At 35.9% G+C, this 22896-nt stretch overlaps 1 protein-coding gene across 1 annotated transcript in view; it reads right to left on the bottom strand.

Moving 5' to 3' along the window:
- slmapa (sarcolemma associated protein a) overlaps nt 1–22896 on the bottom strand; it is a 157362-nt gene that overhangs the window by 5154 nt on the left and 129312 nt on the right. The window contains 6 exon segments of the mRNA XM_052017577.1: nt 577–711; nt 2528–2699; nt 5189–5306; nt 16336–16656; nt 17067–17141; nt 19083–19208. Of these exon segments, the coding sequence (XP_051873537.1) occupies nt 577–711; nt 2528–2699; nt 5189–5306; nt 16336–16656; nt 17067–17141; nt 19083–19208 (947 nt within the window).

Raw genomic sequence — 22896 nt, 5'->3', positions numbered from 1 at the left:
CTGATAACCTACCTAGCTGATGCTTCTCTTAGTTTAGCTCAATAGCAGAGACCAGAACTTTTGCTTTTTTTAAAATTTTCTCCATTTAATTTTGCAGATTTATTATCATTTTGTGACAAAAAGGATACAGGGCACCAATAGTTAAGAATAGAGTAGGCTTAAATGTAAAATAAAGGTGAATACAGGTACCCTTCAGTAAAAGGATGAACTTGGACCATCATCACCTCAACTCAATTTAGGTTTAAATTTAATTTGAGCCCCATACAGTTAAGGACCCAATTAGCACATTATGAAAAAATATCTGGCTAAGAGTCATAAAGACTGCATTTCAACACTAATTTGATCATTTTGGCATGAAAAGAGTGGAGAATTTTATCTAATCAAAGTGTTAAAATATGAGCCATAATTTACAACATTTTATACATCAGTGTCTGGAAATAGTACATGGATTTGATTTATCATGCTTAACAAGCATCCTCTAACGTGTATTAGTTCAAATTAAGACAAAATTCAAGAAACTAGACATGAAAAAACATTCCAGAAATCTGGGCAGAGAAAAGAGTTTATAATACTTACATTGTTTCCCTTCTGTTGCAGCGATTTTAGATTTTCTTTGTAACCTTCAAGTTCTTCTGTGATGGACTCGTTCTCTTTCTGAGTTCTATCTAGCTTTTCCTTCAACTCCATATACATGGTTTGATTTGTTTCATACTAGAAAATAAATCAATTATGGAAGAATTTCACAAATACTATCATACCTACAATTACAAGGAAAGCACTGTTTTTAAATTATGCCATGACTTTAGTGAACAATTTTTAGTGGGTTTGCATGTCTAAAGCTTTGCTAACCACATTATCTTTATAAGAAGCATAACTACAGCTGTGTGTACTCTGGAACTATTTTAAAAAGTTTATATAAGCTAATTTAAAAAAAGTTATTTATTTTCTTTCCTAAGTTTTCTCACTTGTATTCTCCCATTACTCTGCACCAGAATGTGTCCACTGATGCACTGGCTCCTGACTTATGCAGCTCAGTGTCATAACTGCATGCAACTAAATGTCCGCATTTACCAATCATGATTAAGTATCTTAAGTAGGGGAAAGGGATTAATGGTATTGCTCTAAGAGCTGGCATAGACTGGACGGGCCAACCACTTATGTTGTAAAAAGATGTGAATAATTAACACCATCTACTGTCTGTTGTTTTTCCTTATGTTCAGTCCATGAGACTCAGGAGGAAGAAAAAAGTAATTTGAACTCAACCTTGATTCTGACTAACTTAGTCCATTATTTAAAATGAATAGAGGGAATGATCTACCTAAGTAGTTTATGATTTTTGTTATTATCTAATATTATTTTGTGCATACATGGTATTCTAACCTTGAAATGGAACATATTGTGCATTAAAATACATTATTAATTTCTCTATAAAGAATGTTTGAAAAACTTTGCAAGTTTTAAATTTACTCAACACCAGTACACTGTAAAAGCATGCTCTGTTTGAATGCATTATAACATTCTGAAGTAACCATGCTGAAATTTTCATATTTTCCAAAGATAGTTTTACTTTGTGTGCACTTATTACATTATTGAGCAGATAACTTTCTCTGCATCTCTGATTTGGTAGTTTTATACACATGAAATACATATCTTCCCTATACTACCTGAAGAAGTTAACAACAACCTAATCATTCATACACAGCTGGAAGAAAAAATACTGGATGAGGTTTTGAGGCTTTGTCAGCAGTAAAGATCCAAATATATTGGGAATGACTTATCACCCCATCCTCACTGGTTCTGTTGCACTGCAATACCCCGCTACCTGTCCTTTGTCATTTTAGCACGAGCTGGCAATTTAGTCAAACAGGAGCCAAAAGATAGATTTTATCTTGTAACAAGACAGGACACTCTTATAACAAGACAGGACGCTCTTATAACAAGAAGAACAGGATGCTCTTCCAAGCAATATAAAACCTGGGCTATTCCTAGTATTGATCTGACAAATGTTACACCTGCCTGAACACCACTTGGTAGTTATTGGATTTCCATACTCTCACTTCACACCCTGCACAGACTGAGCATTTTCCTGGCTGCCTCTAGTGGAGTCCAATATCACACCTGGCCAGAACTTACAGGCAGTCCAGGAGGGCTTGTTCCCATTTTTCTTACAGCATAGATGGGGGCCACTGTGTTCATTGAGCCTGTATTGTCTCTCACAGCAAGTCCATAAATCCTACTGCCTAATTCCCTGCAACCTATCCTCTCCCCCTCCAGTTCTCTTACCATCTGCCTACATTAGGGGTAAGGTACAACAGCTAATTCACCTAACAGCCAGCATGTCTTTGAACTTGGGTCTCTGGCACTGTGAGACAGCGGCTCTACTAGACTATCAGTGTAAATTTGATTGAAACAAGCAGCACAGGAAATCTTCTGATCAATACTTAGATCACTGACTAGATCATTGAAATTTTGCGGCCAAATACTTACAAAGAACATAAAAAAAACAGTTCTGAATTTATTAAGTTACCTGCTGCTGTAATTTCTGGGTCTCTTTCTCAGCCTGTGCAAGCTGCAATCTCAGTCCATTTGTCTCCTGTACACGTTGCTCCTTCAAAAATCCAACCTGAAGTTCCAGCTCTTTGCGAGAATTTTCTAATCCACTTACATCATTGGTCAACTTGATACCCTGTTGTTGGGCACTGTAATAGAACATTATTTTTCACTTTTTTATAGGTATAACCCAATTACAACATACAAAGAATTAATATCAGCTTGAATTATTAGGCATGCCTGTACCTGTACAATCGGTTTGTAAGACAAGCTTTTTACTGTACCTCGGTACAAGTGACAAAAATAAACCAATACCAATGCTTTCAAAACTTTCTTCATCGGATATGTATGGAACTACAGAAGTTGACAGTGCAGGAGTAATCAAGGCTACCCAATATTTCTGAGCAATTCAAACTAATTCTACTGTTCTGCTCTCTCCCTATTTGTTTTCCAATGTTTAATCAGTCCTCCATTAAAAGAGGCAACTGCTACTGTGACAGGGAGCAAATGAGCCAAAAGATTATTCTTGCAGAAATAGAATGGATACTTCTCTGTCTTTGGTCTTCTACACTGCTCAAAGATCAAGAAAGAACACCTCAACTTCTCTCTAGGCACCGTGCAGTCCTTGGGATTCAATACTGAATTTAACAATTTCAGATTACCAGCCTTTCCTGTTTTTAGTTCTTTCCTCCTTTTTGTCTGTGATTTCCTCTTATTATTGGCATGATTTTTGTACCTGCTATTGTGAAGATTGATATGGAATATTTTAGTTCATGCCATTTCCTCAATTCCCATGATTGCTTCCCCCACCTAGTTTCTAAGGGGCCAGTATTACTTTAGCTACTCCCTTACTTTATACACTTTTAAAAACTGTTACGACATTCCTAAATTCTTACTAGTTTATTCATACTTAATTTTCTCCACCTTATCATCTTTTTTGGTTAACCTTTGTTGGTTTCTAATATATACTCATTTATCAGGTTTACCATTATTCTTTGCAACATGATGGATAAGCCTTTTCCTTCAGTCTAATACTATTGGTAATCCCTCTTGTTGGCCACCTATGTAACCAATGTAACTTAAGCTTAAGATCTTAATTTTGGATCTTAGTTTGATACTCTGAAATTGAATGGATAATTCCACACCGTCCACACTCTTCCCCAGTGGAGTATTTACTACAGTGTCACTAACTAATTCTGTCTCACTTACATAGGTTCAAAACTAAAATAGCCTGTTCTCCAGTTTGATACACAATGCATTGTTCCACAAAACTGTCTCAAATGCATTCCATGAAGCTTCACTCAAGATTACCTATGCCAAATTCATTAGCCCAATCTATAAGCTTAAAGTCACCTGCAACAATAGAATCATCACTGCTACAAACTCCCATAATTTCTTGATTAACATTCTGTCCAATAGCACAGCTACTCTTTATTTTCAACATTGATTTCTATCATTTGCTATTTCATATATTCACCCAAAATGATTCTACTTCCTGATCTCCTGAGTCAAGATCATTTCTCATTAATGTCCTAATGCCATTCTTCATTATTAGAGTTACCCCATTGCCTTTTCCATTTTGCCTATTCTTCTGAAATATTGTACCTTGAAACATCCTGTTCCCAGTCTTGGCCACCTTGCCACCACACCTCTCTAATAGCTGATAGATACTTATTTTAAATCGCTAGCTATGCATTAATTTACCTATTTTTGCTGTGCTCATTCAAATAAAGAGCCTTTAATATTGAATTTTAGCCATTGTACTCTTAACCATATTTGCCGTTGCACTTGTACCATATTACATTCTGTCCTTTCTTATTACTCTGCAGTTATCCATCCCAACAGGATCCTTTCCCTTCTACTCCAGCCCAAAGAGAGATTCCTAACCCTGGCATCAGGCCAATGATATAGCCTTCTGGACTCATGCTGATGGCTGTAGAGAACAGTGTGCATCCCCGAACTTTACTGATGAATTTATTAATAATTTTGCTTCAAGTTTGCTAAACAAATGGCAGGAATAAATGACAGAACAATATTTTGTGATATCTTCAGTCAGTTTTGAATCGCCTGTCAATAAACACATATTTCATGTTCAGAAGAAGACACTGTAGAAATATTCCTTTAAGCTAGCCTTCCTTTTATTTGCGGTGTATTTCTAAGAGTACATCCTCTCACAATCCCACTTCATAATTAGCAGCAGGTTATATGAAGGGTTGGGATTACTCATTAATGTTTTTCATGCTATTGGGAGCCACCTCAGCTCCATCAGAAAGCTTGGTTGAGTCTGGTAAATTGTGGACTGCAGCTGCAACACAGCAAAGTAGTACTCAAATTTAGTTCATGATCAGAAAATGCAAGGAGTGTTCTTAAAATCATTTTAAACAATTTTAAAAACAGTGACCCATGGTCACATTTTAAAAAAAAAATCAGACAATATTCTAAATTGAATTGTTAAATTTACTTACTTTTTTTCTCATCGACTGCTCAATTTGGGTAAGTAATTAATGAGAAACAATGCAGGTAAATTTAACAATTCAATTTAGAAGATGCTTCATTGAAGTCAATCAAAAATGGAAATATTAAAACAAAAATATCATTTCAAGTAACAAAAACATAAACAATTATTGTAGGAACTTGCCATTGGAGTTCTTCCTCATATTGTTGCAATTTTTCTGAAAGAGTAACCTTCTCTTGTCTAAGCATATCACAATCACTTTGCAGAATATTGCTCTGCTTTTGCAATTCATCCAGTTTAGCTGTCAGGAACAAAATTGAAAAAAGATTGAAAGAGCATGACCACACCTCAAAACTCAATAACGATACATGTATTCATTAAATGAAAACTCTGTTCCCTCCTGGTTCCATAACTTCTACAATTTTACATTTCCTTAAAAAATTGTTGAAGATAGTTACAAGCTAAATGGTTATTTCATTATATGGGTGAGAATGTTCTTGGAAGGATCAAAAGTGTGACACTGGCAGATGCATACGAAAACGTATCAGTATGATATGGAAGTTGGCTGCTTCATTTGTTTTTATATGTCAGCACATTTATAAAATAACACAATCTATTAAGAACCATGGCACATCCAGAAAACATGAAACATCATAAAAGTGCATGTTCCTACTTCTAGTAATTTGGTTTTTGTCATGGTGCTTATGGCACAGGAACTTTGACACTTAGAACTATGTCTGGCATCCTGGTTGACAACAATGTTAGCTTAAACCAAAAGTCACATAATGCTGCTGAATAAGTGAGATTCACTATAAGCAACTTGATTCCACTGCTAGAATAAACATGTGGGTTTTTCAATATTTATCAATAATTAACTTTTGATGAAGTATTGACACAGGGGATCTGAATTACTCCACAAGCCACAACAAAGTACAACTTCTTAGTTTACATCTCAAAAATGAAAGCTCAAAATTAAAAAAAATTATCAGAAAATGTCTCTTCATTTAAGTGTGATTTCTGCACCTGCAACATCAAGGTTAACAACATAAATAGATTTATCATGTATAAAGTAGTTTTAGAATGAAGACGAAATGTTTGCCAAACATATATGCACTGATGGCATTCTTTCACTTGAACATCATGTTCTCCCTCCCACAGAATTCTAGTTTTAATTGGTTAGTAGTGACATCATGTTTTTTTTGGTGCACACATTGAAAACAAAATATCAGCAGCAAAAATATTCTGGTCTTGCAGGGCAATGCTGTCAGTAACAGGAACAGAAGACATTAATACATTCGTGGTCATTCAAAGAAAATATGTGCTGGAGAGAAAACTTATGTCACCAGTCCAAAACATAAAAAAAATATACCATATTTGATTAGATCTTTAAAAATTCATGAAACTTCAGAAGAAGCCAAAATGAAAAAAAAATTCCTCATCGTACAAGAATTTTGGCAAGAATTTGAACATCTAAACTTTCTCACACTCATTTTCATGTGATGATGATTCAGAGTATGGCTGTTGAGTCGAATCCACCCTATCCTGTAATGTTTGCTAAATCACATGTGACCAATGACTGGCCCAGCTTACTTTACAATCATGCCAATTTTACTAAGACCTTAAATAGTAAAATCTGTAAAATGATAAAACTTAAGCTTAATGAATAATTCACTGAATGGCTAAATTATTATGGAAATTTATTTTCATGGTTAAATTACTTTTTTGGATGTAGGAGTGAACTCTCATGTGATAATGATTTCACCATCATATATCTTTCTTTCATACATCTTTAAACAAATTATCTCCCACCATGTAAGAATCCTGACAGTCTGAGAGAATAAATGAATGGGTAACTTAACTATTGTTTAGCCATCTGCCTGCACTATTAAGCAGACACTGGGAGTGCTTAACATTTACACCCTCATTTCTTAAAATGCTACAACATATGGAGTTCTATAAGAGACATCTTGTACCTGACTATCCTGCACCTGTGGGACTGCTCTAGGGTCATTTTAATGGTGAGGAAGAAGCTGAGCCTAACGTGAATGCTGCGACATGACTGCTTTTGATGACAACTGGGAGCTGCCTCTTGGTTTGTGCTTTCATGCCATTATACCAAAGTCAACTCTAAAATATATGGCAGAGATCAGAGGCATGACTATATACTCTACATAATTGTTTGTAACCACTTTATGTGGGGAAAATGTAAACCATGAAACAGGCCATATCCCACAGGTAATTACATTAGTTCTTATCTGTGTTTGTCAAATTTTGCTGCAAAATAATTTGGGGTCAATGTAGTTTTGCCCTGCCACTTTACAAGGAAGTAGTGTAGAGTCTAAATGTTCAATCCTCAGTTTTGCCAAACCCAATTGGACTAGGGATGACATAGTTGCAGCCCCCATAAGACAGTAATAATGATGCAAAATTGGAGATCTTGCCCAAGACAGAATACAATTTTTATCCTAATGCATTAATGCTCCTTCTAATGCTTATATAATATAAATAAGGTCTCTACATACAAAAACAAAAATTCTGATGTAAATATCATGTTATATTAAGACTACATCAAAAAAAAACTGCAAAAAAATTAGTTGTAGTCAAAAATATTTTTAATAATTGAAATTAATATATTGTGTAAAGTTGTGGACTCAACATACACTTCACAACTGGAGCACATATTCTAGGTTGACACACTGTCTTTCAAAAGGCCCTCTCTAAACCTTTAGGTGAATGAAGAAAGAGGGGCTGTTGAAATTTTCCAGAAACTTATTCCCTCAAACAATACTCATTGAGCAGTCATTTCACATACACGTTGTGGTATCTGGCTGTGCACAAATTGGTTGATGGTGTTTACCTAGTTATCAGAGATGTAATGAGGACATGAAAGCTGTGATATACATGGATGTTGTAATCGATCAGTCGGAACAACCTGTTGCTGCCAACATATTTTATGGTTCTGTGCAAAAAATAAGTAAATTATTTAATTGGGCTGCTTCATAGAAGACCAATAATTTAAATTTAAGTTTAGTCACTTCCTCCTCTTTTGCTTAATATACATCTAAAAGTAGATTACTTCATCTGGAATAGTTACAATGCACTTTCATACCTTGTCAAATATTAAATGCAATTAAAAAAAAAATTGTCACTGATTTAATGTAAAATGGGAAATAAAGGGACGGAAAAGGAATTAAGCAACTACTTTTTGTTCACAGAAGATGCAACAAATCTGCCAAAATTACCAGAGGACCAAGTATCTTGCAAGAATGGAGAATTGAAGGAAGTAAGTTCAATTAAAAAAGTAATGTTAGAGAATTTGGTCAAAAGCTGATAAATTCCAACGACCTGATGACCTACATGCCAGAGTTTTAAGAAGTAGCAACAAGGATAAGTGAGTACTCTGGTTATCATCTTCCATAATTTTATTGTTTCTGGAATTATTCCTGTGGATTGGAGTGTAGCAAATGCGACTGCACTATTTGGGAAAAGAGAACATAGAAAACGACCAACCTGTTAGCCTCACATCAGTTATAGGGACATACTGGAATATATAATGAAAGATGTACTAACAGAACACCTTGAAAAGAATAATAAGACAATAGAGTCAACATGGATATATGAAAAGGAAATCATATTTGACTAGTAGAATGGATGGCGGAGGGGCAGTAGATGTCATAGAATCATACAGCACAGAAACAGAACAACACAAAATGCGCTGGAGGAACTCAGCGGGTCAGTCTGCATCTATGGAAGGAAATGGACAGTTGATGTTTTGGGTCAAGACTCTTCATCTGGATCTAAAAAGCACAGAAATAAGCCCTTGCTGAGCTAGTCCCATTTGCCTTCATTTGGCCCACATCCCTCTAAACATCTGCTGTCCATGAACCTGTCCAAATGCCTCTTAAACATTGTAGTTGTATCTGCCTCTATCACTTCCTCTGGCAGCTTGTTCCATATACCCACCAGCCTCTATGTGAAAAACTTGTCCCTCAGGTCCCCTTTAAACCTTTCTCCTCTTACCTTCAATGTCTGCCTATAGTCTTAGACTCCCCTACATTGGAAAAAAGGCTGTGACCTTATCCATATCCCTCATGATTTTATAAAGCTCCATAAGGTCACCCTTCAGCCTCTTTCGATGTAGTGTATTTAGATTTTCAAGAAGCTTTTGATAAGGTCAACAAATTTCAGGGTGGTATATTGACATGGATTGAGAATAGGTTATCAGTCAGAAAGTAAAGAGCAGGAATAAATGGATCTTTTTCAGGTTGGCAGGCTGTGACTGCTGAGCCTCCACAGGATTTAGTGCTTGGGACCCAGCTATTCACGATCTATACCAATAATGTGACCAAGGGGACCAAATGTCATGTTTCCAAATTTGCAGGTGATAAATTAGGTGGAATTATGAGTAAGGAGGGGGATGTAAGGAAGTTTCAAAGAGATAAAGACCAGCTATAGACTGAGTGGGCAATAACATGGCAAATGTAATATAATGAGGAAAAATGTGAAATTATCCACTTTGGTGCACATAACAGAAAAGCAAAATATTTTTTCCAATGGTGAGAGATTAGTTAACATTGATGATTGAAAAGCCATGGAAAGCCAACATGCAGGTGTGCTAAGTGATTAGGAAGGCAAATGGGGTGCTGGCTTTTATTACAAGAGGATTTGTTTGCAGGAGTAAGGATGTCTTACTGCATTTATATAGGGCATTGGTGACTCTGCATTTGGAGTAATGTATGGAGATCTGATCTCCATACCTTAAAAAAAGGATATACTTGCCATAGAAGGAGTGCAGCAAAGATTTATTTGCTCCAGAGATGCCAGGTTTGTTATACAAGGAGAAATTAAGTGGACTAGACCTGTACTCCAGATTCAGAAGAATGAGAGATATTGAAACTTCTTACAGGGCTTGACAGACTAAATGCAGGAAGGATGTTTGCCTTGGCTGACGTGTTACTTATTACACTACAAGAAGAGCATATTCAGTCCACCAGGTCCATAATGGCTCCCAGTCCTATTCCCTTTCCCGCTGTAGCACTGCAACTTATTCCACATGTTCATCAACTCCCCTTTGGTTCTTAGCCATACTGAAGGGTAATTTAGAGCAGCTACTTAATCCACCATGTCTTTGGGATTTGAGAGCAAACCAGTGCCCTTGCAGAAGGGAAGAATGTTAAGGGAAGAATGTGCAAACTCCACAAAGTCAACACCCTGGAGTCATGCTGTGCTGCCATAGTGCCTAGTCCAGACCAAAGGTCACAGTCTCAAAGGGTTGGGCATCTTAGGATGGAGATGGTAAGAAATTTCTTCATGCGGACGGTGGTCAATGTTTGCAGTGATGGTGGCTCGGTCATTAAATTTACTTGAAACAGAGGTTGATAGATTCTGGGATATTAAGGGAATTAAGGGATATTGGGATAGAGCAGGGAAATGGTGTTGCGGTCTAAGATCAGCGATGACCTTGATGAAGGCAGAGAAGGTTCAAAAGGCCAGATGGTCTGCTCCTGCTCCTGTTTATTTTCTTTTGTTCTCATGAAGTCAAAAGAATAAAGATTAAAGTCTTCTATGAAAGAATTGCATTAGGAGTTCTAAAAATCTGAGTAGGATAGCATACTGAGGGAGTGGGGATACAGAGGGAAGAGGAGGATGGTGATAATGGCTCATAAATGCTGCAGGGATAAAGAACATGCAAACACGGCATGCTAATTTCAGGTAGTCTTAAATTAGCTACAGTTTGTTCATGTTTCACAAATCCTTTAAGTAGCTTCAATTGTAACATATATGATATATTGAAAAAAAGCTATGTTCTAGTTCAGTAAACTACAGTAATATAAGGAGGAATTTCATCAATGTAAGATTTTTAGGCTCTGATCTGAAGATTTCATTCCGGGTAGTTTGCAATTAAAATGTAGAGGAATTCAGTGTCAAAGTTTGCTTACTCTTCACATTTTATTAACTACGTTTGCTACCTTTCACCAAGGGTTGAGTTCTTGAACTAATTTCACCAAATATTTTCTACGCTTCCACAACTTCTATTGGGTGGAACCATATGAGATTGACAGGCATTCTTGAGTTGCTGGTAATTCAGAGAGTGAAAAGCAGATGATGTAATTTCTAGCGTAAACTGCCACTGGGGAGGTTGTAGTAAAATTGCACAGAAGTTACCTCTGACTAAAAAAGGACAAAAAATGCAATACTGAATCAGTTGTTTGTGCTGTAGGGGCATAACTTTCCTTAATCAGTGAAATTACTTTGATAATTAGGATTAGCTTTTATTTCTTCAAGCCACTTTTACAGTCAAAGGAAAATAGTCTTAGAACTGTAACAACTGTTCCCTTGTACTAGCATTGCTTATTTACTGAATGTACTGTGCATTATTGCAGAGAAAATCCTTAATACCAATGGTGCAGACTGGAAGTTAAATTTTAAGAGAAACATAATCTGTCATACAATCAATCCAACAAAAGTCAACTAAAGTTACACCCAACCGAAATAATTTCCTTACCTAATCATTTGTTTCAATCAACCCTGTGATTGAATAGCAATGTCTCAGGAAAGGAAAAAAAACTTTATATTTCACCTAAGAACTAATTAAACAACAGTTTTAACAGATAATATTTCCAGTTTTAAATCCAATCAATTCATTGGTCAAGAACAGGTATCATAAACTTACACAAATGTAAGGCAAGTGCAAGTTCAGTACACTGGGATAGCTATAAAGCAACAAAGGGATATAAAGAAAATAATAAAAGGAATGAATATGGAAAAAGATATATTAAAGTCATTGTTTTTTATTCTACAGATAAACTGAGAAAAGAGCAGTCAAGGGGAATGTGGATCCATTAAAAATAGATGCAGGAAGGAAGAAATAATAAAGAAATAACAGCCCTGTGAAGTTAAAGTTTTGTATTCGTTTTTACAATAAACAAATAAAGGAAAAACCTGAAAATATCAAATAGTGGATTTAAAACTTAGAGGCATACAGCATGGAAACAGATCCTTTGGCCCAACTGGTCCATGCCGACCAAAATTTCCATCTAAGCAAGTCTCATTTGCCTGAGCTTGGCCCATATCCCTCCAAACCTTCCATATCCACGTACCCCTTCAAATGGTATTAATGTACCTGTACTTCCTCTGGCAGCTCATTCCATATACTGACCACCCTCAGGTTCCTATTAAATCTCTCCCCTCTCACCTTAAACCTATGTCCTCTAGTTCTTGATTCCCCAACCCTGGGAAAAAGACTGTGCACGTTGACCCTATCTATACCCTTCATGATTTCATACATCTCTATAAGATCACCCCTCTTTTTTCCTACATTCCAATGTAAACAGTCCCAACCTGCTCAACCTCTCTCCATAACTCACTCCCTCGAGTCCTGGCAACATCCTTGTAAATCTTCTCTGTACTCTTTCCAGCTTAATGACATCTTTCCTATAGCTGGGTGATCAAAACTGATCACTTGTAAAAGAAAATGTACAGTGATAATACTGGAATATACCAAAAACAATTTGCATTTAAAGCATAGCTTCAATGCAGTTAAACATCCCAAGGTTCTCTACAGAAGTAATAGTAATTGCTGGTTTCCAATTCATGACACAAGAGAAATATACAGGGAAATTACAGATGCATTAGCCATATGAACAGTGGTTTAGAAAATAGTTTAGTGTGGCAAATCAAGGTATCAACAGTACAATTAAGAGGAAACTACTAAAATTTTCAATCAGAAGCAGCAGAAGTGAGGACTTAGACTTTACAAAGACAATAATTATTTATGTATGGGCATAATGTCCAACTAAATACATTTATTGTTTTGAGGAGATCTCGAGCATAGCCTAGTGTCCTTGGATGTTGCCTGTATACCTCTCTGGCAAGTATTCGATAACTTTCTGCACACAAGGTTACAAACACAAATGTGAGCATTCTGAATTAGTTAAGCTTGCAGTTGTTTGGAAGGTGGGAGACAGAGTAGGAATAAAGACTTTGTTCTCTGATTGGATCAGAATGACAAGTTGTGATCTCTAAGTGTCTGAAATTGTGCCTCAGTTTTAAATATATATTAATAACACCAATGAAAGCATTTAGAACTGTATATCCAGCTCCACAAATAACATGAAGCATAAAAACAGAAAATGCAGGACACACTTGGCAGATCAGGCAGCAGCTGTAGAAAGAGAATCAGTTAACATTTTAGATTGAAAACCCTTTGTTAGAACTGAAAAAATGAGAAATCAGTATCAAATTCAACAACTTCAGATGACTCAACATCTCTGTGTGTAAAACTTGCCAGTTCTGCTGTAGGTCGGCCATCTATAATATTTGTTAAGTTTTCCTCTCTCAACTAGCCTGACTTTCTGGGCATTTCCTAGAGTGCTGCCTTTCACAGCCTTTACACCTCCTCTTGTTTGTGTTCCCTCTCTTTAAATGCATTCATTAACTTATCAATCTAATAGTTTCACCAACAGCTTATTACCATGGCGATCAGAAATGGTTCCTTTGCTCCTTCCCCATCGGTCCTCAAAGCATCCTATCGGATGCTTCACAGCTTGGTATGGCAACTGCTCTGCCCAAGACTGCAAGAAATTGCAGAGAGTTTTGGATACAGTCCAGTCCATCCAAAAATCAGCCTTCCCTCCATTGATTCTGTCTATACTTCTCACTGCTTCGGAAAAGCAGCCAGCATAATCAAAGACTCCTCCCACCCGGACATTCTCTCTTCCATTCGGCAAAAGATACAAAAGCTTGAAAACATGCACCACCAGGCATGACAGCTTCTATACTGCTGTTATAAGACTCGGGAATGGACCTCTTGCACATTAAAGATGAACTCTTGACCTCACAATCTATCTTCATCATGGCCCTTACACCTTATTGTCTACCTGCACTGCACCTTATTGTCTACCTGCACTGCACCTTCTCTATAACTGTAACACTATATTCTGCATTCTGTTATTGCTTTTCACTTGTACTACCTCAATGTACTTGTGTTTGAAATGATCTGTATGGATGGCATGCAAACCTAAGTTTTTTTTTACTGTACCTCAGTACATGTGGCAATAATAAACGAATTCCAATTCTCTGCAACATAACACTAATTTGTTCTTTCACTTTTCCAGTTTTGATGAAGGGTCTTCAACCTGACGTTAATTTATTTCTACTTCCAAAGATGCTGCCCGACCTGCTGAGTACTTCTAGCAATTTTTGGTTTTCTTTCAAATTTCCAGCATTTGTGTTTTTTATTTATGATTTTCATTGAGGTGTCCATTTTTTTTTCTCCAGGGGAACAAAATGGTATCAAAAAGACTGAAACTCAACTAAAAAAAAGAGAAAGTTTAGGCAGTTAGGCAGAAACTTAGACTCTATTTGGATTAGCGTGCTCAATATATTACAAACCACATTTGGAAAGAATTGACGGAGTGCAGATTCATCACAATGACATAAGTGATCAAGGTATTCAAATAGAAATAAAAGTTGCATAAGCTTGCCTTGTGAGTTTGGAATATTGAGGGTTGAATGAAACAAAGTTTTAATATTGATAATTGGCTCTGATGGGGAGAGTTATGTGGGAGAGTCTCAAATGAGGGGCATGTAGTCAAAAATAAGGGGTGATCATTTAAAACCAAAGTTCTTTCTCGCAGCGGGTGGTGAGCCTCTGTAATTCTCTACCATGGAGGGTTTTGGAGGCTAGATCATTGTGAGTTTTTAATGAGGAAATAGATAAAAATTTGAACAATCAGAGAATTGAAGGCTAAGGGGAATTGGCACTGAAGAAGAGATGAGGCCTGGGCAGATCAACTTTGATCATACTGATTGGTGGGGCAGTCTTGAGGACCAGAGTGGCCTACTCCAGCTCCAATTTTCTTGTTTTCTTATGAAACCTATTTTTGTCATGGCATCTATGTCACAATAGGAGCTTCCACATTTCCAAGTTAGAAGATTTTGGGTTCAAGTTCCCCTCCATAAACTGTTAACAAAATCTAGACCAACATTTCAGTGCAGTACTAAAGATCTTCTGCATGATTGGAGGTGCTCATTTGTGGATGAGACATCAAAGGAATGTCTCACTAATCCTCTTGGCTGGATGTAAACTATCTCATGGCTTGTTTGAAGAGGAGAAAGGGCATTCTTCCTGGTATTCCTGTCAATATTTATCCCTTATCCACAATATCTTAAAAAATTTAGACATTGCTCTTTTTGGCAGAATGCTGCAAAACAAAATTGGCTGCCATGATATCTACCGAGAAAAGTGAAAACACCTCAAAGATACTTTAGTCACTGCAATGCATTTTAGTATACCCCGAGGCTAAGAGAGGCAGTATATAAATGTATATCTTCTCCTATCAGATGAAAGGTATCTAGAATACTACAACACAATACTAAAATTAGAGTTAGGCAGCATTGGAGTGAAATCAGAGATTACTTTTACACTGTAAAGATAGAAGACATCTGGAACTTACTAACCCAATATGCTGTGGATATTGTACCAATCAAAACTTATGAGCAAGAATTATACTTTTTTTTAATTAGATAAGGATAGCTAGAGATCTGAAACAAAGGTGAGTAAATGGAGTTATGAACAGATCAGTCTTAATTTAAATGAATGTTGGAAAAGGTTTGAGAAGCTGAATGACTTACTCCTGTTCCTATGTTCTGAGAATGGCCATTAGTAAGGCACCCTACTGATGATAATGTAGTACATGTGAAATATAAACTGAGGGATTAGTTATGGAAACAAAAATACATGTTAGATTGTTTTCCTCCAATTATTTAACAAAACTAAATACATTGCAGGAGTTCAGCATAATTAACCAAACTTAATCTACTAAATGTGTGATGAATGGGATACCATCAGAGTCAATTCTAATCTATACATTTAGATTTCATAATAATAAGGAAATTATTGGTCTCACTGGAAGTAGAACAAAGAACAGTACAGCACAGGAACAGGTCCACAACGTTGTGCTGAACTTCAGAAGAATGAGAGGCAATATTGAAAAATGAAAGATTATGAGAGGGATTGACAGGGCAAATGACCCACAGGGTAAATTCTCAAAATAAGTGCATAAAGCATTAGTTAGGACTGAATTGAAATTCATGGAATTCCTTCGTACATGGGGCTGTACTCAGTCACTAAGTATGTTCAAGCCTGAGAGTGATAGATAAAGGAAGGAATTTGAGGATCAAACAGGTAACAGAATGGCAGAGAACGCTTGAGGGTCCAAACAACACGTTTCTGCTTTGACTACTTGTGTTCATTACAGATAAATAGACCACTAACAACAAAATATTTTAGAAACCTCATGTGCACAATGAAGTATCATTCTCCTCACCTTGTAATTGGATTGCTTCCCCTTTCTGTTTATCAATTTGCTGTTGGGTCTGATGCTGGAGCTTGGTTTGAAGATTTAGGATTTCTGATTCATACTCTGAGGCAGTTTGTCGCCATCGTTCAAGCTCAGTGTGCACCTTGAGTAACTCCCCTTGGAGAATGGCAATGTCGGTTTCACGGCCTGTTGCTGCTTCCATTGCTGTCTGTCGCAAAGCCACAATCTCTTCTTGGGTACTTGCCAATTGATCACGAGTCTTGACAATTTCAATCTCTTTCTCCTCTCTAAGTATTTCAATATCCTTCTGTAAATCACAGAGCTGAGCTGCACATGGAAGATAAAAGTTATTTTCACTTGAATGAAGAGGTCTGGCAATCAAATATGTACATTTCATTTGAAATATTACAAAAATGTAATGATTATGCTTTAAGTACAACAGCTCAAATTAACTAAAGGCTTTGGATTTATTTTAAATGCTATCAAGAATATTGTATTGGTTTTCAGATAAAACCACATTAATTTCATTTACCATCAAGCTAATCCATACAACTTTTTCTGCTACTAAAAGCAGTTTAAATATAGCAATATTAGTAAATGACAATCTTATATGAAGAAACAAGACATATTACTGAAAGTGATCTGATGGATTTTGCCCAAAACGAAAGATAGGTAATATAAATATGGATTTGTGAAGCCAACATGCATCATATAAACAGCTTTGAGTGAACTTATACCTTGCAAAACTTGGATTTGCCTGGCTGATTCTTCTGCTTGCTGTTTATTTATCTTTCTTTCCTCTTCAAGAAGTGCTGTAAAGAGACAATGGACACAATAAACTTCATGGTTTCATAGTGCACTTTTTGATGCATTGCTTTCAGTCTGAATTGTTTTCATGTAAAGCAACCACAATCCAATGTAATTAGTAGAAATGACCAGGATACATTATCAATTAGGAAAGAGAAAGCTGCAATAGAATTCTTCTTTAATACATGGGAATGACTTTAGAGGAGAACTAAAGATGAAGGCAGGAGATATTACAATAGTGAAATGGAAATAAAGCTAAATGAATACAAAGCAAAATAAACCACATAAATGGTTTAAGTTGAAGTATTTTGCAAATAGACATTCTTACACTTTAATTAAAGGTAATCTGTGGATAATTTCAATTGTTAATTATAAAATGGCAATTCTTACCTATGAAAGAATCCAAGAGTTTAATTATTTAGCACTGTGAAATTTTAGATGAAGGAACAAAGTTTAACTTTGATCTCCTTTACTCTAGCAAATGATGTTTATTTATGTTCCATATTGTTGCACTGTATTTACAATACCAAGCCAAAAGCTTCATTTTCAGAACTGTAGGACTTAAACACACAGATCCAATATGAATTTGTTACCAATTGTGGACATGACTTTATCCACGATCGCATGATCCTACTATTTCCATTAGTTGATTGGAATTATGCTGCTGTGACAAGACATAAAAGTACTTATGTCTGGGATGGAGTATCTAGATTGAAAATGATTCCTCACAATTTCTCATGCAGGAATAGGCAAAGTTGGCATTTTCTGGTTTTTATCAGAATACAAATAAACAATCTATTACATGTATCCAGGTTTTTTAAAACTGCAATACCTTCAGAAAACAGCTGAAGAAATAAAAATCTGCAGATTCTGGAAATATTGAAGAAAAACAGAAATTGCAGGTAGGGCAGCTTCAGTGGTGAGACAAATGAGAATTAATATTTCAGATCAACACACACAAAATGCTGGAGAAACTCAGCAGGTCAGGCAGCATCTGTGGAGGGAAATAAACAGTCAATGTTTTGGGTCGAAGTCTTTCATCATGACTGATGAAGGGTCTCGACCCAAAACGTCAACTGTTTATTTCCCTCCATGGATGCTGCCTGGCCTGCTGAGTTCCTCCAGGATTTTGTGTGTGTTGCTCCAGATTCCAGCATCTGTAGAATCTCTTGTGTATCTAATATTCCAGATCAATGTCCTTTCATCAGAACAAGTAGTAGTTAGAAATAAAACATGTTTTAATTTGCAGGGAAGTGGGAAGGGTAGAGAGTACAAAGGAAACATCTCAGTTTGCTTTGAATCAATATTCATTCATTTCAATAAAACTGCATATTTTCATGTTTCTACTACATAGTTTAAGCAATGGTTTGTGGGAAATGCAGGTTCTGGCAGAAAACTAATTGCCCTCTGGCATGAATAGTGTTGTTTTGTAATGAATATTAAAGTCTTTTCAGATTTTTTTCCCATAGTTTATTACTTTAATTAATACCTCTGAAATAAAAAAAAGGTTGTCATTTAGCTTCTGAAGTCAGATTTTTGATTTCTACCTTTTCTCATTCAGTTCCTCACAAATCATTAATAATGTGCAGGAAGTCAGTGAAAGCAGGAAAATGAAAAAATCAGATCATTTAACAAAATAGCAAAATATTTAAAATAATGATTCATTTGAACAAATAAAATCTTTAGATCCAAACATTTCTGAATAAAAACTGTTTCTGGCAAAGATCAGCAGATTTCTGGCAATGCCCAAATTCCCACAAATAAGTGCTTGAATTATATTACTTTAAGCATTAAAAAAGGTAGTCTTAATTGAAATGAGTGAACATTGGCTCAAAGTAAACTGAATCACTTCTTAACACTCAGCTGCACTGCCTACCTGAAAATCACTATACTTGTTTTCAAGTCATCCATTTTTCATCATATAAAAACACAAATATAGAGTTTACCTTGTACTTCAAAACATTTTTGTTTGTTGGTTCTGGCCAGGTCTTGTGCTCCCTTCAGTTCCTGTTGAAGTTGTTGTATCTCATGCTCAGAACCTCCAGTTTCTGCATGGGCACGTCGCAGCTCATCTGAAAATGCACAATTCATCAACACTGAGACCCATTTTCAAAATCAGAATTACATTTAGTGTCAAAAATCTGGATCAGCAGGTGAATGATCATTTTCTGAAGTGCACAGACTTCAACAATATTGGTCATAAGTAACAGAAAATCTGCTGAGCTCAAAGAAAGAAAAAAAAGTTCTCTGCATTAAAAGAGTGCTTTTGGTCTTTATGATGATTCCATAACCCACACACAGTGATTTAGGAACAGCTTCTTCCCCTCTGCCATCAGATTTCTGAACGGTCCACGAACACTACCTCATTATTCTGCCCATTATTTATTTATTTAGTAATTTTTATGTCTTTGCATTGTACTGCTGCAGCAAAACAATAAATTTCACATCATATAAGTCAGTGATAATAACTTGATTCTGATTCTGAAGTGTACTTTGAAAATTTACAACAGATTACTTTTTGTCTTGATGCCCCAAAGTGCTGACAGCACCCAGCTTTAGTTATTCAAGAATTCTGGGGCATTTTTGCCTTCATTGATTGAACAGTATAAAATGCAACTACATTTATTAAAAATTGATGCATGCAGTCAAAAAATCTTGCATTCTATTTTTAAACATTTACTAGATTAATAAGTATGTGAAGCTCAGATTCAAGTGGTTATAAATACTGCCTGCAGCAAGAAGAATCAGATGCTTTGTGGAGCAGACCAAGGATTTTTGCTGGTTTTTTTAGAACCAGACTCATTCCAGAGAATTCACCTTCTTGCAATGACATAATAACCTTGTTTTGAAAAATATACTCAGTTTGTGATGAGCTTGTTTCAAATTTAATGTTATTTATTGCACAACTATGGAGCATAGACTGACGGAATGGCATGATTGCAAAACTTTACAAGTTACAAAACTTTACAATCAGTCTGTTTTATGGAAGAACTAGATTCCATCGCAGTACAAAATTGGCATATGGGCAATAATTAATACGGCTAAAAATTTGGTTCAAATGGTTTTCAAATGGATCTTTTGGGAACAATCTCATGTAGCGAGTTAATGACTTCATGTTATTGTTAAAACATATGTACATTTTGCCATAAAACTACATTTCTTTAAATCCTGTGCATTCTTCTATTATGAGTTTTTCCATTCAAGAGACCCAAGTCTTGTTCTTTGGAACCTTTTCTTGCCAAGCTGGTAAGTACCCAACTTCACCTCCTGATGCCACTCCCTGACTTTGAACATAACATCACAATTCTTTTAAAGGCACTGCCATCAAAACTCTACTCAAAAAAATGCTCGAATCACATCCTCCCAGTTATTGCAAACCCCAATTCTTTCCAAATATAACTTCTCTAAAGTCCTTGAATATTCTTTGAGTATTGTCACTTCCCAAACCTGTGTCTGCCCTTCCTGCAACCATGTCTGAGGCTTCTCTGATCAAGTTACATGTCAGCCACATTTTTGATTATGTGACTTAGTACTATGATTTGTGCTCCATTAGGCAAAACTAAAATCCTGCTCAAATGAAATAAATATATAATTATCAATCAAAATTATATCATATATTTGAGCCTGCAATACTATTAAACTATAAAATGTTAACTCTGAAGTATTTTCTTCCATGAGCTGCTAATTGACATATTTTCCATTATCTGGTTGATTGGGATTGCTTTTTGATTCTCCATGATTTACCGAATTGTTTGGAGGATGAACGTTTGTAGAAGTAGCTTCTTTTTCCAATGATTGCCCTCTTATCTTGGAATCTCTCAAAATCCTATTATTTGCTCCCTTTTCTCACCTTTTTCATACTGCCTCTTGTCACCATCAGTTAAATATATAGAGTCAGTTTCCATGTGCATTCTTATATTATTTAGTTATTCCTTTTCACCACCTCTCTGACACTGTCATTATCTGTTCTTTGATTTGGCATCCATTTTGATTATTTCTCTTTAAAACACCATAGAATGGTTGTCTAAGTTAAGCCTACTATAAAAATACAATTTATATTGCATATATAAGTTACATATTGCCAAATTAGTAATTTTAATTACAATTCAAGCACTTGTGCCAGAATATTTAAGTACATGATAAAACCTTAATCCATCTTTCTTAAAAGTACGCATTCATGAACAACTGTTTTCTTCAACAATATTTACATAATACTTGTAAAATTTAAAAATTGACAAGCATCTAATTTACAATTGAACTGGAGCATTCATAGTGTTATCAGAAGAAAGACATATTTGTACTCTGAGGTTAAGCATTGCAAGTAAAGGACATTTTCTCCCCATCATATTTTTGTTTAGTAGTTAGCACAAAAGGTATAGTTTCCTTGTTTCATTTGTAAAATAGGTATCGTCTCAGCCACATTTTTGATTGTGTGACTTAGAACTATGATTTGTGCTCCACTGGGCAAAACTAAAATCCCGAGCAATTGAAATAAATATATAATTACCAATCAAAATGATATCATATATTTGAGCCTGCAATATTATAAAACTATAAAATGTTTACTCTGAAGTCTTCTTCCACAAGCTGCGTGACCTTCCAAATATTTCAAAGGCTGTTGAAAATGCACAAGCACCTGCAGTATTTGGCTTTTACTGTAAAAAATAACTGATAAAAATCCTTACAGGCATCTTTCACTTAATCCTTAAAATCTTGGAAATAGAATTTAAACACAAACTTTGCCAGATTTTTGAAACAATATCAGCCAGCTGCTCAAAGTAAAAAGACAACCAAATCTGCTTTGAAAAGCAGATTTCAATGGTTGGAGTAATTCCAGCACTACATCCAATTTTCAGATTTTCTCAAATGCACTGGAGTGAACCAGTTACTCTCATCCTTCTAATCTCCAGTGAATACAAGTCAATCTTATTTACTGTTGCATCACTGGGCAATCATCCCACTAAAGAAATCAACCTAGTAAATCTAGACTGCATTGCCTCCCAGGCAAGAAAAGCTTTTCTTAATATTGAGACCAGAACTACACATTTCCTCACGTATGGCCTCACCAAAGCCCTATCCAATTCCAGCAAGATTTCCCTACTTATGTGCTCCAACCCACTGGCAATGAAGACCAACTTATCATTTGTTTGCTGTACCTATGTAATTTTCCCTTTTCATAAACCTGAGCACCAAAATCTTGCTCTATGTTTTCATTTACTACAGTGTTACTAATTATTTTTCTACCCTTCTTGCTAAAGTGAATAACGTTGGATTTCCACTCTCTCCAATCACCAATGGATTATCTGTCACCTTCTTATTGATTACTCAGTCTGTCTGTGTTCTCCTGACTGTTCTACTTTGCTTGTATAGCCAGGAAATTTGGGCACACTATACTAGGTCTTTTCACTAATATACATTGTAAATTGCTTATCGCCTGATTGTGATCCATTGGCACCCCACTAGTAACAGCCTGTCAATGTGAAAAGACCCATTATGCCTACCTCAATGTCATTTAGTTAATGGTCTATCAATGTTATCCCAATGAGTCCTTATTTTACATAACAATTGTTTGGATAAAGTTTGGATAATATCTGCATACTACATGCACAGGATCCCTTTACACAGTTTGTTAGTTTTCTATTACAGCTGTCAAACTCAGTTTCCCTCTTTTAAAAAGTGCTGATACCATCAAGAACACAAGAAAGTAAGTGCAGGAGTAGGCCATCAGGCCTTTTAGCATGATCATGGCTGATCTATGCT

This window comes from Pristis pectinata, chromosome 6 (genome assembly GCF_009764475.1).
Source record: "Pristis pectinata isolate sPriPec2 chromosome 6, sPriPec2.1.pri, whole genome shotgun sequence".
NCBI classification, from domain to species: domain Eukaryota; kingdom Metazoa; phylum Chordata; class Chondrichthyes; order Rhinopristiformes; family Pristidae; genus Pristis; species Pristis pectinata.
The sequence above is the reverse complement of the archived record's forward strand: the minus strand, read 5'-3'. Positions and strand labels throughout refer to the sequence as shown.